This window comes from Brachycentrus maculatus, unplaced genomic scaffold (assembly GCF_059751285.1).
Source record: "Brachycentrus maculatus isolate JH-2025_06_01 unplaced genomic scaffold, ASM5975128v1 h1tg000046l, whole genome shotgun sequence".
NCBI classification, from domain to species: domain Eukaryota; kingdom Metazoa; phylum Arthropoda; class Insecta; order Trichoptera; family Brachycentridae; genus Brachycentrus; species Brachycentrus maculatus.
The window spans coordinates 1,028,025-1,043,410 of NW_028280800.1; the positions used below are offsets into that span (position 1 = coordinate 1,028,025).

The following is a 15,386-nucleotide window of genomic DNA, read 5'->3' on the forward strand; positions in this document are numbered from 1 at the left end:
ACCTTGTGCCACAATTAAAAAAAAATATTAAATATATTCGGAATGTAAGAATTTAATTTACTTTTATTATTTTACAATAATAATAATAAATAAATAAATTGTAAAGCTTTATTTTCGTAAAATACTACCTCAATGCTGCTTATATTTTATAATTACATGGCTTTGTTCTGTAATCAAACATTTTTTAATGTGCGTATTTTGCAGCATGTAAAACGTAGCTATTTTTAATTTATTTGTTTAGATATTTATTTATTTAAACTTATAGGGAAAAAAATATACATTGGCGGGTTTATTGCTAAAAAGCAATATCTTCCAATCAACTAAATACAGACTAGTGATATTGGTCAAAAAGTTTGATACCATATATAGCTGATTGCAATAAGAGGTTAGATAGTGCTTGAACATTAAAAAAAAACATAAATTACAAATTACTGCTGTATTAATTAAGCAACTACTCTATTTCAAAATATACATTATTATTTAAAAAATCAATTCATATATAAAAATTCAAGATGTACGACAGCCAAATGCCTAAACCGCTAGACCCTGCTACGACTAAAGGTTAAATATCGCGCAATTCAATGACAATACATATGTAAATTGTGCGTCTGGAGATAAAGTGCGTGCCTCATCACGGAGGCAGAGGGTGTCCTCTGTAATCAGTAATAAATCCACATTTTCCTCCAAATCATCATTCATGTAAAATTCCCCCATGCGATTCTAGTAAGAATTTATCGTTCGGAGGGGAGGGTGATGTTCGATGTTATTTTTTACAACGACAAGGAAATACCGTCTCCCTTAACGTCAAAACAGGGCAATGACCCTGACGCGCGCTCCCCACACGAGCGCCCGAACACACGGAAATATTGTGATTTCGCCCGTAAATTTGGCGGCATTGCGTAATGTGTCAATAAAATATGATTAATTGAGAATTTTTGAAAGGATTATTGGTGCGATTATGCTCCGGCGGTCGCCAGACTAGAGTCACGTGACCGCAGTAAACGACCTTCAAGTCACGTCGGAGCATTCGCACCGACCTTGACAGAGAGCCGCCTATACCCATCTCCCTCTGTCCTATGTACGATGACCCTACGAATGTCGAATATTGTTAAATTGTCGCCCTTTTGTACGCCAATTTGAATGCCGCCGATCGTCAGGACTCGGCGGCGCAGAATACGGTAATACAGAATGCACAAGTCTCCGCCGCCGTAAACACCGCCTCGGGCCACGAACGGCGAACCCGTTTCTACACGTCAACCTATACGCGACGCGAGTACGTTCGGCAGACAGACAAAGAAACTGCGAAATCTAACAATCGCGCAATCGGAAACCGCTCCAAATAATCATTCACTATCCTCGCCGTATCATAAACATAGCGGCGTATTGCAACAAAAGAAACACGACCACCGGAGAGTGCACTTACCTTCCTTTCGCGAGCAGTTTACATCCGCATCTCCGTCGAAACTTTTATCCAAATCGGCCACATTTCACAAAATATAACTTAACTGCATCGTAATAACCGCGAAATGATACACAATTGCCAATTTCACTTTCACAGGACGACAGGTAGAATGACACACCTTACGTAAATTTAACCAAAGTTTATTGACATTAAGGAAAGGTACAAACAGATTTGCGCAAAAATTAAAACAAAAATACCAAACACGCACTTTCTCCACCTTACTCGCATTCACTGGATGTAAACCTAGGATGTTTAACACAAAATCATTAAAAATAACCGGTGGAAACACGAAGAAAATAGAAAAATCGACACAACACAAGAGCGCAATGAAAAATGTCTGCTCACTGAAAACAATGCCAATATACCCAAAACGAATAATGTTTTTCAAATGACTACTAGCGACATCTAGGTTTCGTAAAGTAAGAGAGAAAATGGCGGAAAACTATCAAAGTATGAATTTTGATCAAGTTTCTAATAAAAGTTTAATTTGAAACATAAATTAGAACAACAAAATTAAACCTTGTATTTTAGTTTTATTATTTTGTATTGTTAACAAAATATATTTAGATAAATGTTTATAAATTTTAAGTTTTTTTAAGACATCACAACAAAGCAAGAGTGCCTAGCATCTGTTGTCAAAACTTTGAACTAAAATAGAACTGTAAATTTATTGTCTGATTCAGTGCCACCTATAATTTTATTGTGTAAATGGGTAGTTATGTATTCCGTTGCCATGGAAATTGCAGAAACGTTTTCAGTATACGAAAAGTTGAATGATACGAGATACCTTTGAAGAGGAGAAATATTATCAATCGATTTTTTCTCATTCAATTTTTTTTTCCAACAGTGATGTTACTATCTATACCTGTCACTAAAAAATAACCGCAATTTGGAATTAAATTTGTTTTCAAATATTCAAATCTATCAGTTTCCGCCGCGAAATAATTTTACAAACAAATATTTTACTTTGACAAATACGCAAATAATACTCAAATTCAAAACTCATTTTTAAATATCTGTATTTATAATCATCAATATGTTTTTCAAAAATCTTTGTTTTGATATTTCGTAAAGTAATTCCTGCAATTTTAACTTTTTTCGTTAAACGTGATTTTTTTTCTGCAAAAATATTATGCCTTTTATAAATATTTTCGTCTCAAGAATATCTAGTAACTAGATTCTAGTTCCAAATAAATATTAGCGGTCTTTACACTACATACTTTTCAGCGCGTTTAGTGTTGTTACTATCGTGATAAAGGTTGTCGAGGAAAGACCATTCGAGGCAATGTGTGTAAAACTTATAACACGTTTGAAATTTTGTTAATCACCACATACTTAGATTGACAATGCGAAATTTAAACTTCTGGATATATTTGATATAGAAGGCGTTGATCATCAGCATTCAAATGTTTTATTTTAATTTTTTATTTTAAATCAAGGTTACTAATAGCTCTTATGCTCTTTGTTTTAAGATACAAATTCGTATGCGTCAGATGAATCGTGTCATAGCTGAAAAACTACCAGGTACTGCAAGCTTGGTATAAGTGTTTCTGAAGATTATTCATATCTGTTTCACTTCAAACAAAAATATTGCAAAGTAACATTGGAGTAAGAAAAACAACGACACCTAATAAATCGTTAGGTTAAAAAGAGATAAAAAGTATATTGTCATCATCTTCTAGTAGTTTTAAATACCAAGATGCATATTTTCTAAGGTTGCGAACTATGTAAATATAGTCTATGATTTGCTACTTTCGGATCGCCCGATCGCGCTCGATTTTGACATATGTCATGCTGCTGTCATACTGTGATACGATGCGAGTAGAGTTTTCCAGTTTAAAAACTAATTAAACATGCATAATTCGCGACATAATTACTTTTGTACATTAGTGAGATGACCGCCAAAACCCGTGACTCTTTCGTCGCAGTGCCAGTCCTTGTTTCCAGTCGTTATCTAGAAGTGTGTGAGTCAACAATAGGCAAATAACAGATACAATAGATTGTTCGGGTGTTTGCATATCGATACGGATGGATAGCGACGCTGGCGTCTCACAATGTCCGAATCCCAGCGGAGAGCACACATGCGGAGCCCTAACAAGAACACGCTACTCAAGGTGGTGATACTCGGTGATGGAGGGGTTGGAAAATCATGTCTCATGAACAGATTTGTCTCCAACAACTTCGACGAGCACAGTTTCCACACTATTGGCGTCGAGTTTCTGAACAAGGATATCGAAATCAACGGGGACAAGTACACATTGCAAGTAAGTCAAATCATTTATTTTATTTTATATAATATAGTTACATTTTTTAATACAATTTAATACATTTTCTGTACGGTTTATACAAATAGCAAACTTATAATTTGAGTTTCGCAGTGCCTCTCCAAAAAAGAGATTTAGAGGAGAGGGACTTACTCTCAATGTTAATTGTTTTATTTGATGAATGGTAAAATAGTCTTTTTCTTTTCTTTTATATACCATGTTTCGTATTTTACTTCTTCTTCTTCTTCTTATGATTGGTGTAGGCCTTGTGGCCTGTTTTTAAGAGGGATTAGCCTCCTGCGATGTCGATTCCCAGCTGTCGATCATTCTCTTTTGTGGTCTGCCCGGTAGTCGTTTACCTTGGGGTTGGTCGTACAGTGCAACGTGGGGGAGTCTGGATGGCTCCATTCTCCTCACACGTGCATACCATTGTCTCCTTTGATGTCTTCCCACTTAATGACATCTTTGAGCTCGCAAATTTCCCTTATCCTGGCGTTCCTATTTTGTCTCGTAGACTCTTGCCAGATGTGCTTCTAAGATTCTTCATTTCTGACACTCTTAGCGCATGTTTTTGTGATTATTTTACATATTTAAAAATTTATTTAGTGCCATTTTCGTCAAAAACAACCTCAAGGACGCTGTGTACATGTATTTCTTTGTGCAGTGAATTATATTACACTACACTGTGATTTGAACCTGATTTTGATCAGTAATTATATACGGGCAAAGTGATCAGACCTTAGCTCCTATAAACTATTTAAAGCGTTATATACAAATCTTCATCCTTCAAAGCCATACAACTCTAAAATATTGAATTAGTTTCACATATGGTGTTTGAAAATGATGCGGAATGCATCGAAACATGTGTCACAATAGATTTCGAGAAAAAGTGGTATTTACCAAGTGAAATTTAAATTAAAAATGGATAGATATTACCGCAAAGTGACTGCCGAATCAATTAATGAAAATATTATTTTCATCAATGTTTCGACACTTGGGGTCGCATACCATGCGCTAGCACAATTTGCACCCGCATTATGGAAGCGGGTTTCCCATAAGAGATTGGACCCATGCTTGCAAAAGCTTGTGTAACTTATACACTGCACGAGTCCCTTCATCTTCTTCTTCTGCTTGGTGTAGGCCTTGTGGCCCATTTTTAAGATGGATAGCCTCCTGCGATGTTAATTCCCAGCTGTCAATCCATCTCTTTGTCCCTTCATATAGTTCTCAAATGTAAACAGCATATAAATCTCAAATTGTTTTCCTTTATCAGCTTTATCTATGTGAAATGGGTACCTACTTAGTGTCACTTTACATTTCGAAATATAGTAAATTGTATTTATTTGTTATAATGAAAACGTAACTTTGTTTTAAAATCACTATAAATATTTTATTATAACTTAATTATAATGTCACAATGGAGTCCTGGTTCCAACTCTAATGTATGGAAGTGAAACAAGGAGTTGGCAAAAGAAGAATGAAAGTAGACTGAATGCAGTCGAAATGCGATCTCTCAGAAGAATGTGCGACAAAACGATGTATGATAGATGTGCGAATAGTGAAATAAGAAAGGAATGCAAAGCTGATATAAGCATTATCGATAAAATTAAGAAAGGTGTGTTGAGATGGTTTGGACATGTGGAACGAATGAGTGACGAAAGAACGGTAAAACAAATTTATGAGGCGAATGTTAGTGGGAAAAGAAGCAGAGGAAGACCGAGAAAAACATGGTACGATCAGGTATGCCAAATACTTGAAAGTGGTCAGGTTAGGAGTCGTAACAATCGGCAGGTATGTATGAGGAGATGCATGAACGTGGAAGAGGCGAAAAATGTTTGCAAGGACAGAGTGGTGTGGCGCTCTATTCTCTCTGCCTACCCCTGCGGGGAAGCGGCGTGATGGTTAGTTAGTTAGTTAGTAATTATAATGTCTACCGGTTTCGAAGCTAACCGCTTCTTTATCAAGACTGATTAATACTAAAACACTATCTACTAAACAATATTCAAAATATTTTGACGGTTAGGAAAAAAAGCTTAGGTAGATCTCAAGTGGCTTTATTTTTTTGTGTTGATTGGCAGTCACAGTCAAGAGGGATCAGGGATGATGAGTGATTGGAAACATATTTAATAACAGACTTTTAGCAAAATCATTTACTTGTGTATTTATTAGTTGTAAATTATTATTAATTGCCTTTTTAATTTCTAATATTTCTAAGTAATCCAATCTAAGTCCTCTATTGCATGTGTGTAATATATTATGAAACTGGTAGACATTATGATTAAGTTATAATAAAGTATTTTTAGTGATTTTAAAACAAAGTTACATTTTAATTATAAAATGGAAAATCACAAAGTTAGTGCTTCAAATATAAATTATATGTAAATATTTGCTTTGATTTGTGTACTATACATCTTTATGTAAATATTAAAAGTTCTTATCAGGTGAATGCAACGAACTTTATACACTTATATAGTTTTCAAGCTATCAGTTAGATATTATTCCTTTAACACGCATTCCTAAGTAGTTCCATAAGTAGCCCAATTTAACCCTTTCGGTTGTGAATTAAATCCCTCGTATAAAAAATTCATGGCTTTGTTTCATATTATTTATTGATTCGGCATCAACTTTTCGATATGACATGTTGATATACAACATTTTGAGTGTGTCCAAATACTTGCTCACAAAATCTGGATTATTTCCAATTACAGGAGTTATTTTCATATTATTTTTTGACATCTCATCAACGATGAAGAAGAATATGGAAGTCTGGGCATTTACGGAAGTCTGGGCATTTCTCACCAATAGATGTCTCTAGTGAAGTTCTAGTGATTCAATAACAAGGTTTCTAAATTGGTTCATGTATATAGAACTTCCAAGAATTTGAGTAGTGTGGTTGTCAATAATGGGTAGAATTGGTGAATGTTACACGTGTGTAAAGTAATCATTTAAACCAGCCTATGGCGGTCATCAGCCCCGTAGATGCCCAGACTTCCATATTTTTCTTCATCTTTGATGAGATGTCAAAAAAATAACAAATCAGATTGTTTGTATTGGTCATAAACAGGTCACCAATGACTATCAATTAATGGATTGCAAAATAATATTATGACAAAACTAAACCGTATATCCTGTATCTTTGACAATACAGGAAATTGGATGTATTCTTTTGTTATCAGTGTCTATTGGAATTTGTACCTTTGTTTGTGTATACACAAATGAACACATGTTTGTCGTTCAGTTCGTATCCTACTAGAGAATACTTCTTTGTAATTTTTATTTATTATTATTTGTATTTTTTTTTTGTAATTGGAGATAATCCAGATTTTGTGAACAAGTATTTGGACACACTTAAAATGTTATATTATTATTTGAATGGGGTTTTATAAAGAAAAAAAAATGCATATTCCTTTATGGGTCATGGATAAATAATATGTTTTTAAATATTTTTTAATACTAAATTTAATAATGAATTGTTGAAAATATTTTTTAAAATTAAATTTATTGGATTTAAAAAAAAAAAAATAAACACAGGCGGACCACAACTTTCGCACATGATTGGTTCCTGAAAATGTGTGTGAAAGTTAAATGTTCCTAAGTAGAGGGATGTAAAAAAATGTATAAAAAAAACACCAAAAATGGTATTTTACAATTTGTATTTATTTGAAATTACTAACTAAGTACATATTGAATAAAAACTATATTTTCTTAATAAACTTATCTAGAGTTAGTTGTATTTTACTTTTTTTTCTTTTCTTCATAGAGAGTTCTTATTAATATAATTTTTCATAATTTAATAATTTTTTTAAATGTCTCGAGATGCCTAAAAGCTTCGTTCATAGTTTTTATTGCTAAGGTCTTGATGCTTTCTTCAGGTTCTTCTTCCTTACTTTCAATTTGTATATTACTTTCATTCTCTTGTTGATCCATTAGAAATTCATTATTGAAGGGTTCAGAATGAGATTCAATCATCTCATTAACATCTTCTTTTAGGACTAGGACCTGTCATTCTCGGGTCGCTCCTGGGAGGTGGAAGACCAGCTATCCTTCCATCGTTTAGGTGGTCTTCCTGGGGGTCTGATCCCGCCTATGCTGCTGCCACCCTCATCACTCGATTCGAACTCGCTCTTCTCGCATGATCTCTCTAGAAACGTCTTCTTTCTCTTCCCCATCGCACAACATCGCAGATTTTTTATTAATTTCTGAGTTTCTAACTCAGTCGCGAAGTGTTAGGCCTGCAATGGATCGTAGAGTCTTCATTTCCGATGTCCTAAGAAGGCTTTTTGTTCTCGCGGTGTCGGCTCTTGTTTCCGTGCCGTATGTCAAGATCGGTCTTACGCAGGTTTTATAGATCCTCACCTTACTCTCTTTCAGCATGTATTTGTTTCTCCATACAAAATTTTTTTAGCATCCAGCTACAGCAGAGGCCTTATTTGCTTGCTCTCTTACCTCATTGTAGAGGTTATTGCTGCTGGACACTTGGACACCCAAATACTTGAATTGCATAACTTGCTCTATGATTTCATTATTGATTGCAAGTTTGCACCGTATTGGGTGTCTCGAAGTGACCATGCTCATGACTCATTAACATCTTCACTGTAAACATCTAGGTTTACTTTGTTCATTAGGTGAACTATTTCAAGTGTGATGGTTTCTGGAGTTTCATCAGAATTTATGAAATCGCCCATCATTTGTGACCATAATTGATCCATGACCCTTTCATTATTGACTCTTTTATTTCAACCCATGCATCTCCAATATTGTTTATTACATTCCATATGTTATAATTCAGTACGTACATAACGCTTTTCACAGTACGGACCCGGTTCATACGCATTTCATAGTATGAAAGGGAAACAACCGCATGGAAACAAAACATTTTTGCCAATTTTTTTTAAATGTGCGTTATAACAAATTGTGGGAATGTATATAGTTTTGGCACATATATTTTATTTTACCAGTGACCGAGTTTCGTAGTTACCGACGTCATCAGACTGGTGGGAAGCTAGTCGAAATTATGTTTTATACCCAACAAGGCATGGCATAGGTTGAAAACCATGATTTTACTTTTTTTTTCTGACAAAATGAATTAAAATTAGTATTTAAGTAGGTATAGGCTATAAAACATTTAATAATAATGTTGAAGCCTAAGTAGAACATGATAAGCGGTGTTGCATAAGCCATAGCTAGATTTCAAAGTCACTTGGACATTAGGTAATGTAAAAAAGTCCATGCACAGGTTCCCATGAGGGATTTTTGTTAATGTTTTAAGTATTTGTAAATGAATCTACATTCCATAAAATAATGCGAAGTGAAATGTAATAAAAAATAAATAAATAAACAGTCACATTTTAATTAAATTTTTTTACATAATACATTTATTTAAAAAATATTACAAACATAATTAAAATATTTTTTTTTGCAGAAACACACCAAGTCACCTTAGGTGTCTTGTCGGTAGAGTTCTTTTTACATACATTTATCTATTTTAACCTAATATACACACAAAAAATGATGAAAAACATAATTAAAATAAAAACTATTTTATAATTTTCAAAGAATTAACTCTTGATCATTTACCCATTCCTTTATTTTGCCTTTGTTCTATATTTTATTATGATCTCTTACCTCCGTCGGCAACAAATTAAAAATTTTTGGAACGATATATTGCAGTGTTGGACTCCCCCATATTTATTGTTGATTCTTGGGAGTATCAAACCTTCGATGTGGGTAAATCGTGTATCATGGTTTGATTTGGTTAAATTAACCTAAAAAACTAACTAACTAACAATCACGCCGCTTCACCGCAGGGGTAGGCAGAGAGAATAGAACGCCACACCACTCTGTCTTTGTAAACATTCTTCGCCTCTTCCACGTTCATGCATCTCCTCATACATACCCGCCGATTGTTACGACTCCTAACCTGACCACTTTCAAGTACTAGGCAAACCTGATCGTGCCATGTTTTTCTCAGTCTTCCTCTGCTCTTTTTTCCACTTACATTCGCCTCATCGATTTGACTGATTTAATTGCAGATATGGGATACGGCAGGCCAGGAGAGGTTCAAGACGCTCCGCACTCCGTTCTACCGCGGCTCCGACATTTGCCTGCTCACCTACTCCATCGAGGACAAGTCTTCCTTCAACAACCTCACCACCTGGATGGAGGAATTCCGGGTCTACGCCGATGTAACGGAACCCAATGAACACTTCCCTTTCATCGTTGTTGGCAACAAAGTAAGTACTTACTAATCATCATATCTGTCCGCCTCTGTAGTGTAATGGTCAGCGTGCTCGGCTACCTTTCTAGAGGTCCCGAGTTCGATTCCCATGGGGGGCCAAATAAATAAAAGTGATTTATTCAATATTACCCTGGACTGGTACCTGAAGCGAAGGGCTGATCACCTTTCCTTCATGTGTAAACGATCAAGATAACACTGCATTTATATGAAATAATGCCCTATGCACCATTGGAGTGCGGATAAGGGTTTTATTATTATTATTAATCATCATATCAGCCCGTTGAGGTCCACTGCTGGACATAGGCCTCCCCCTTTCGCCTCCACTCCTCCCGATCTGGTTCCTCAGTCTCCACACCAGAACGCGTTTCGTCCATCTGTCGTCGGTCATTCTGGCTATGCAACCGGCCCCTTTCCACTTACAGCCAAGCAATTCGCTCTGCCACGTCACAGACCTGTGTCTGGCGTCGGATCCAATCGTTCCCTTTTCTGTCTCTTAATGTTATTCCAAGCATAATTCGCTCCATGCTCCTCTGTGCAACTTGCAACTTATGGGAGGATTACGTGGTCAGAGTCATCGTACTTACTAAATATTTTTTTTTTTTTTTTACAAAAATGTTAATAATATTAGTAAATAATCACTTACCGAGATTTTTATGTCTACCAGTTTTGAGACGTACCTGTCTCTTCGTCAGGACAATCACTACCACAGCATGCAAACAATACCACCCTTCACCACCATAGCACCATTTACACACTTAAAACTATACAAAATGTTTAACACATGCGATTTTTGGTTGATCCGAAGACCAACACGCACTAAAGGTTTCAGCACAAACATGCATTACGAGCCAAGGATTATTAACATGTTTGTAAAAACCGGCTTCTCGCGCAGCCGATCATATACTGAATCATCCAGATAACAAGTTATATCTTCTTCTTCTTCCTCTAACCCTTATCCGCACCTCAATGGCGCATAGGACACTGCATCATATAAATGCAGTGTTATCTTGATCGTTAACACACGAAGGAAAGGTGATCAGCCCTCCGCTTCAGGTACCAGTTCAGGGTAATAATGAATAAATATTACAGTGAAAAAAATCACTTATATTTATTTGACCCCCCCTGGGAATCGAACCCGGGACCTCCAGTACGGTAGCCAAGCGTGCTGACCATTACACTATGGAGGCGGACGAAACCCGTTTCTTACTAGTCATAAATATAAATTAAAATTATAACCTCAAATGAGCAGTTCATTCAGATAATTTGTAGTATGATAGTACGCTGTAGTATGCTTAGTAAAAAAATATATAAAAGTAAGAAAAAAAAACTAAGTGTAAAAGCACACATAAAGCAGTGCATAAAGTAAAAAAACTTAAAACACCACGGCAAGGTTAAATATTGAACAATAGCATAATCTGGGGTACCTAACCTTGTATTATTTAAGTTTTATTTGAAAGAAAACCTTGATTTACTTAGATAACACTGATACTTATTGTAGAATTGTTTAAACTTAAAATAAAATATATGATAAAATTTTAACGCAAATTGGTTTTTGCAATGGAAAAAAGTATTTGAATTTTATGACTAAGATTTATACATAAAATATGAAAAAATGGTGTTTTTTTTTGGAAATTGTAAAAAAAAATGTTAATTTTTTTATTCATGAAATGTAAAAAATTAAATAACCAATGAACTGCTTTTCCGCTATATAAATCAACCAAGATTGTTATTATTATTATTCCGTAGGGGTAGTTAGAGAAATAGAATGCCACGCCAATGTGTCTTTGCAAACAGTCCTCGCCTCTTCCACATTCATGCATCTCCTCATACACACCATCAGAATTTGTCAGGTTTTGAAAAGATGATTGATCAACTATTGAAAAACCAGTTTTTTTCTTTAAACAATGTTGATTTCACAACGTTTTCAGTGTGTCCAAATACTTGTTCACAAATCTCGATTTTCTCCACTTAGGAGTCATTATTACAATTGACATCTCAACATCATCATCATATCAGCCCGTTGAGGTCCACTGCTGGACAAAGGCCTCCCCCTTCCGCCTCCACTCCTCCCGATCCTGCGCCGTCCCCATCCACTGTCTCCCAGCAAACTTCCTGATGTCGTCCACCCATCTCATCGGTGGACGTCCTTGAGGCCTCTGGTTTCTCGGTCTCCACACTAGAACGCGTTTCGTCCATCTGTCGTCGGTCATTCTGGCTATGGGACCGGCCCATTTCCATCTCAACATAGATGTAGAAAAATATAGAAGTTTAGGTATTTACAGGGCTTATGATGTGTCCTATGACACTTAAAATCAACATTCGTTTGATAATGCCCTAACAAGGCGAAACAATTGTCACAATATAATTTTTATATGTTTTTGTTAATAAAATACAACTTAGTAGACTTAAAAAATCTGTGTTTGATATAAAATTAATACATAAACTTAAAACGATCACTTAAACAGTCTATGCTCGTTACCCCTGCGGGGAAGCGGCATGTATAATATAACTGGCCAAATTATTACCTGCAAAATAAAATTAAAAGAGTAGTGTGGTTGTCAATCAGGGGTAGAATGGTGCATGTGTGTATAGTGATCACTTTACGCATCACTCACTCTTTTCAAAAATCGAAAAGAAAAGGTATTGTTTAATTATTTAAAAAAAATACTAAATATTTTTCAAATGGAGAAAAACCTTCAGGTTTTACCTAAAAAAATCTGTTGCACAGTAAAAAGTTCAATAAGTGGCTTGATATTTATTTTTTAAACATTTTATTATATTTTTAAACTTTAACAATGATCTCCTGAAAAAAAAAGAAAAGTTTTTTGATATATGAGGTTGTTGAAAGGAATGAGCGACATGTGCAACAAGCCCTGTAAACCCAGACTTTCATATTTTTCTTCATCTGTGTTGAGATGTCAAAAATGTGATATTGATTTACCCGCAGATACAAAGAGAGACTATTGTATTTGATACATTTATAGGTTATTTTTTCTAAAATAAATGATTTTTTTTTTCAGTCGGATGTAACACCACGGGAAGTGACTGCGGAGCAACTGGCGGACTGGTGCAATCAGCAACGGATATCATCGTTCATAGAAACTTCAGCCAAAACCGCCAGCAATGTGACACAAGCCTTCACATTGGCTGTGCAAAGGTGGGTACTCATTAAATTGTCAATTTATTTATTTACGTTTCATCATATCGCTTACTCCTTTCAACAACGTCACATATCGAAAAACTTGATTTTTCAGGAAATCATTTTTAAAGTTTTAAATATAATGAAATATATTAAAAATGAATATCAAGCCATTTATTGAACTTTTTACTGTGCAATACATCTTTTTAGGTATAACCTGACTGTTTTTTCTCTATTTGAAAAATATTTTGCATATTTAAAAAAAATAATTGAACAATACCTTTTCTTCAAAATGCAAAAACTACACTTTCTTCCCTCTAGCGGGTAAATATTAAGTTAAAAATATGCCCCTTTTGCTGGGATATAGTACATTTTCCGGGCATTCCGAAAACATGCAAAACTGAAAATTGACGATTTTTGATATATGAATTCCCAGAAAATGTACTATATCCCAGCAAAAGCGGCATATTTTTAACCAAATATTTACCCGATACAGGGCAGAAATTGTTGTTTTTGCATTTTAAAGAAAAGGTATTGTTTAATTATTTTTTTAAATACACTAAATATTTTTAAAATAGAGAAAAAACATTCAGGTTTTATCTAAAAAGATCTGTTGCACAGTAAAAAGTTCAATAAGTGGCTTGATATTTATTTTTAATACATTTGATTATATTTTTAAACTTTAAAAACGATCTGAAAAATCTAGTTTTTTGATATACGACATTTTTTAAAGGAGTGAGCGATGTGTCTCGATAAATTTGGAGAAGTAGTTAAACCAAGGAATTGTAAATCAAAAATGGAAGAAAATTGTTCATGACATGCAATCAAATATGACACGGCCGAATGGTGCAATCTATTTCAGATCTACCCACATTATCCATTTATGTTTTTATTATTAAACAAGAAAGGAAATTAATAATTAATATTTCTCAATTTTTTATGTTTCAACTTGTTTTTCTACCTATTTTTTGGTTTAAACTTATAACAATCAACTTTATAGCCATAGTGTAATTTCTATTATTTTAAGTAAGATGTTTTCTAATGTTTTGAGTGTAACTAATGTTAAAAATATATTTGTGTGAAAACAGGAACAAGTGTTGCCAATCTTACAAACACTTGACAAACAATATCCAAATCAGTCTGATCCTGACAGGTCGTGTAGCTTTTATCTGCTGTCATTTGAATTTAACTAAAGCCATCTATCAGTGAAATCCGCAACTGCTTAGTTACCAACGTATTGTAATTTGCAGATGGACAGCATCAGAGAAAATGGCGGAAAGGGAGCACCAAGCGCTGACCAACACCGACACAGTGAATCTCAACAGGACCAACCCTAGGAGCAGTAGAAACTCTTGCTGCTTAGGTTCTTCCAATTAACAACTTTGTTTAATTGAATTAAGTATTCAAATTTATTGCAGTTATTATTTTTTTAAAAATATTTATAATGGGTAAAGACTTAAACTATAATTCTTAAACTTCTACTATAATTTTTTTGCATGATTTTGAGCAACCTGAACTTCTGGCAGGTATTAATATTAATATAGGGATGTTTTGCGCTGTGATTTTTTTTAGCAAAAATTGCCATGTGTATCACCACTATTCCAAAAGATGTCTCCAGAAATAATCCAGATTTGTGAAGAAGTATTTGTACACACTCAAAATGTCATAAACTTCAAATGTGTTACTGATCTAATTATCTCACATTTATGTCTTGTAAATACTTACAAGGCAGATAGATTTAGAGTCCAAGACCACTAATATTCTTTTAGCATGCTCTAAAAGTTGCTGCCTGGCATGTTTTTAGCAAAAGTTTACTTACTTTAATACATCATAATCATTACAAGAGACATCTCTTCATGCTTCCATATTAACACTGTCTAAAACGCTAATGGAAATGGCTATTGAACTGTATAATATTGAATTTATACAATTTTTAAACAAAACTTTTTGCCAGGTAGTGCCAGGTCATAACCACTAAGATTCTCTGGCCTCCATATCCCCTTTGTATAAAAAATATATGATTCATCTCTATTGAGACGCTTATGATATATCGCTCACTCCTTTCAAGAACATCATAAATCAAAAATCGTCAATTTTCAGTTGTGCATGTTTTCAGAATGCCCAGAAAATGTACTATATCCCAGCAAAAGAGGCATATTTTTAATTTAATATTTACCCGCTACAGGGCAGAAAGTGTTGTTTTTGCATTTTGAAGAAAGGGTATTGTTTAATTATTTTTTTACATATACTAAATATTTTTCAAATGGGGAAAAAACCTTCAGG

General features: G+C 34.5%; 2 protein-coding genes across 2 annotated transcripts in view; one reads left to right on the forward strand and one right to left on the reverse strand.

Moving 5' to 3' along the window:
• Nucleotides 1–1,829, reverse strand: part of Hr39 (Nuclear hormone receptor FTZ-F1 beta) — a 45,033-nt gene extending 43,204 nt beyond the window's left edge. The window contains exon 1 of the mRNA XM_088277569.1: nt 1,424–1,829. The gene's annotated coding sequence lies outside the window, so the exon portion shown is untranslated. The remainder of the gene's footprint in view (nt 1–1,423) is intronic.
• Nucleotides 1,830–3,187: 1,358 nt separating this feature from the next.
• On the forward strand, nt 3,188–15,153 carry Rab9 (RAS oncogene family member Rab9). The gene is made up of 4 exons (XM_088277589.1): nt 3,188–3,726; nt 9,759–9,959; nt 12,985–13,121; nt 14,354–15,153. Exons 1-4 carry the CDS (start codon nt 3,517–3,519, stop codon nt 14,478–14,480), a joined length of 675 nt encoding a protein of 224 aa, XP_088133715.1. The 5' UTR covers nt 3,188–3,516; the 3' UTR covers nt 14,481–15,153.
• Nucleotides 15,154–15,386: the final 233 nt, after the last annotated feature.